This window comes from Octopus bimaculoides, chromosome 11, assembly GCF_001194135.2.
Source record: "Octopus bimaculoides isolate UCB-OBI-ISO-001 chromosome 11, ASM119413v2, whole genome shotgun sequence".
In the NCBI taxonomy this organism is placed as follows: domain Eukaryota; kingdom Metazoa; phylum Mollusca; class Cephalopoda; order Octopoda; family Octopodidae; genus Octopus; species Octopus bimaculoides.
In genome coordinates this window covers 27,607,973-27,611,619 of record NC_068991.1, presented here as the reverse complement: position 1 = coordinate 27,611,619, position 3,647 = coordinate 27,607,973, and the positions used below count along the sequence as shown (strand labels likewise).

Below are 3,647 nucleotides of genomic sequence, written 5' to 3'. Positions count from 1 at the left end.
AATAATAATAATAATAATAATAATAATAATAATAATAATAATAAAGGGTAAAAATCATTAATGATTTTTACCATGTGGTCAGCGTGGAAATAAAACCTCATACGTAAATTTTATAAATGTTTTATAATTATATACATAATTATAACAAGGACTTGGTTTGTGCCTCACCACGCACTGAAAAATAGACGTCAAAAGACACTATTACCACCATAAATTCTCAGAGAAAAGCACACGACATAATAGGCTAGCAAAAGAAAGAAAATGAATTAAAACTTTGGTTAACCGCGTACATGATCGTGTTTCGGGCTTAAAGTAATAAAAACATTACCTATTGGCTTCATCAGCGTCGGTATTCCAAGGCATAAATATACGAGTGACCACAGATATGTAAGCGTGCTGCGTCTTCGCTTTACTTATATCCGTCGAGACTCTGCGAGATATGCTGCGAAGTAGAATTCATATCCTTCTCTTATAGCTACGTGCAGTGTGTTAAAGATCAATTCTGTCTTGGAATAACGACGCTGATGAAGGCAATAGGTAATGTTTTTATTACTTTAAGCCCGAAACACAATCATGTACGCGGTTTATCAAAGTTTTAATTCATTTTCTTTCTTCTGCTAGCTTATTATGTAGTGTGTTTTTCTCGGAGAATTAATGGTGGTAATAGTGTCTTTTGACGTCTATTTTTCAATGCGAGGTGAGGCACAAGCCCAGCCTTTGTTATAATTATGTATATATATATACACACACATACATGATCTTCCTTATATAAATAATGGTATATGTTACCTAATGCTGTCAACAGTAGTTTAGGCCTAAGTGTAGTGATGACCGAAGAAGTGACCGCTGTAAACAATTCACATGTGAAACGATTGGTTTGACACAACATCAAAAGACTCTATAGTTTTGTGCATTACCTTTCGTTGGATGAAGGTACAACATACGGGCAATAGAAGAATATTTCGAAATGACAACAATAACACTATCGGGTCTCTCGGTATCAACTTCTGAGTTCTCCATTAGTAGGTGACATTCTTTTAGTATATGTCTGAAGAAACAGGCGTTCATAGATAGAACTATGTCCAGGAGACAAACTTATTTTCAAGCAAGAAAGAACATTTCGAGTTGTGTCATAATGGGTGTGGAGGAGGATGATTTTCTTTTTGTCTATAACGAAGGACTTGGAATTCTGTGGCTGTTAAGCGCCATATTGATATATTTACGCATTGTTTATGACTTCAATATGATTTGAGAAGAGTACAGGTGCATTTGCTTTCATTTCTATCATAACTTCCGTGTCGCGCACAAAGCTGCTGGGAGAAACTGATTGCATATATTTGACTGCAAGTAAACAAAAGAAGAACCAAAACTGTAGTTTGTGGTACTTTAGAATAGGTTTCTTTGGCTGGGAAACCCAAAACTTAACCTCCATGTTACACCAACGTCTTCAGTTTGTTAGTCTGTGACATAAAATTTCTTGGTTGATCTACTAAATATTTTGAGAAAACCAACGGATACAGTTAACTTTTGATCTAGATAACAAACTTTTCAGAACTGAGTTACATCGTTGTAGAATTATGTTCGGCATTTTTTTTTTATCAAGATGGAAACCATATTATCTGTTGTTCTTAAAACAACCTCCCATGAGGGCAATAAATTATTAACCTTTCCATTCCATCTGCAATTGAAATTTTATATTGCTTTAGATTCTTGTTGCACATAATTTTCTCTGGATCTTTTGAAAAGTAGGATGTAAGTAACAAAGATCTGTTGTAGTTTGTGGCTATCAGTAGATTCTATAGCTATAGTTATACAGATATAGACTGGTGTGGAGAAAGAGAGAATGACAAAGAGAGGGAGAGAGAGAGAGAGAGAAGGAGGGAGAGAGAGGGATGGAGACAGAGAAAGATTCTTCTTCTTCTTCTTCTTCTTCTTCTTCTTCTTCTTCTTCTTCTTCTTCTTCTTACTATTATTATTATTATTATTATTATTATTATTATTATTATTATTATTATTATTATTATTATTATTATTATTATTATTATTGTCATCATATATTTTTAGTTCTTCAGTATAGCATCACTCTTTTATATCTCATGCTGTTTTCTTCAAGATTCTCCGAAGTTCTAAGTACATGTACATTCATCCAGTCAGAAAATTCATCTCATATTGTAAAGTGATGTTTGGCATTTAGAAAGTTTGCAAAAATAAATAAGTAAATAAATAAATCTATAAAATAAATAAAAGGAAATCTTTGCTTTTGAATAAACTACCAGGATCTCATCACAGTCTGGCCATTTTTCAAGAACTTATCAGAGATAAAACAGAAACAAGCAAAAGCAAGAATTTAAGTTGCTATTTGTCGATAACCAAAACGAAGACATCTCTGATAAGACATTCCATAATGTAATATTTCATTGTTTGTGCTAGTTTCTTGGTCTTTTTATTGTTACTGCCGTCTTCGTCGTCGTCGTAGTTGTTGTCATCATCATTGTTGTTGTTTAGTTCTGTCAGCTCTGATTGAATAAACTAATGATCCAAAAGTTCCAACTATAACCAATTTGTTTCCCTATTTCATGTGGTGACCGTCCAACTGAAATACGTTTGTTTTTTTCCTCCATTTTTTTCTTTCCTCGTTCTTCTCTCTGTAGAAGAGCGTGTGCTCGAAACGTAAAAAACTTCCAATTTTTCTAAGCTTAAGCCTAATATACCCGGTTTCATTTTTTTTTTTTTTTACCTCGTCTCCGTTTTCTTTTATTTATTTTTGTACCATCTGTTAAGGATTACATTCTCTGGATCCCTTTTAATGAAACAGTAGGATGTTAATTTAAGTACATTTCGTTGCTATTTCTAGAGATAGTGAAAGCAGTAGTGGTAGTAGTAATGATAGTGGAAGTTGTAGTGATAGTTGTAGTTGGAATGGTAGTGGTTGTTGCTGTGGTGGTCGTTGTAGTTGCAGCAGCGTTGTTGCTGGTAGTGAAAGTAATAGTAATAATATTATTGTAACAGGCAGTAAAAGTAGTCGTACTTGTAGCAGTATTAGTCGTGGCAGTAGCAGTCGCAGTGATGGTTGTAGTATAGCTGCTAGTAGTAGTGTAAGTAATGGTTGTTGTAGTAGCATTGTTACTGTTGGTGTTAGTAGCATTTGAAATAACATCTGTGATGGTGATTCCAGTAGTTGCAATAGTGTTGCTGTTGTTGTTGGTGTTGGTTGTAGTATTTTTGTTGTTGTTAGTAGTTGTAACAGTGTACTTGTCGTTGATGTTATTGTTAGTGGTCGTCGTAGCTGTATAAGTATTGGCGTTTTGTGCTGCAGCAGTGCTGTTGTTGGCGATGGTTGTGGTAGAGCTTCCATTGTTATTTTTGTAGTGTTTGCAGCGCTGGTTGCTACAAAAGTTTATATGTTCCTTTGGTTTCTATGATCGTAAGTTTCTATGATATTTGTCATTTATCATTAGATTTATTATATCCTAGATATAATTCTTGCTTTTTTTCTTGCATAATATTTTCTAGAACCGGGCGTTATTGCAACTGCTGTTAATGTGGCTATAGAGTTGTTGTTCTTGTCATCATTATTATTGTTGTTGTAGTTGCTGTGAGCTGTAGTTTCTAATGTCGTCTGCGGCCATGCTAAGGCAACGCCTTGA

At 34.2% G+C, this 3,647-nt stretch overlaps 1 protein-coding gene across 1 annotated transcript in view; it reads left to right on the top strand.

The window, feature by feature from the left end:
* Nucleotides 1-3,149, top strand: part of LOC106873291 (uncharacterized) — a 128,524-nt gene extending 125,375 nt beyond the window's left edge. The window contains exon 4 of the mRNA XM_014920600.2: nucleotides 2,855-3,149. Coding sequence (XP_014776086.1) covers nucleotides 2,855-3,149 — 295 coding nt within the window. The remainder of the gene's footprint in view (nucleotides 1-2,854) is intronic.
* The last annotated feature ends 498 nt before the right edge of the window (nucleotides 3,150-3,647 follow it).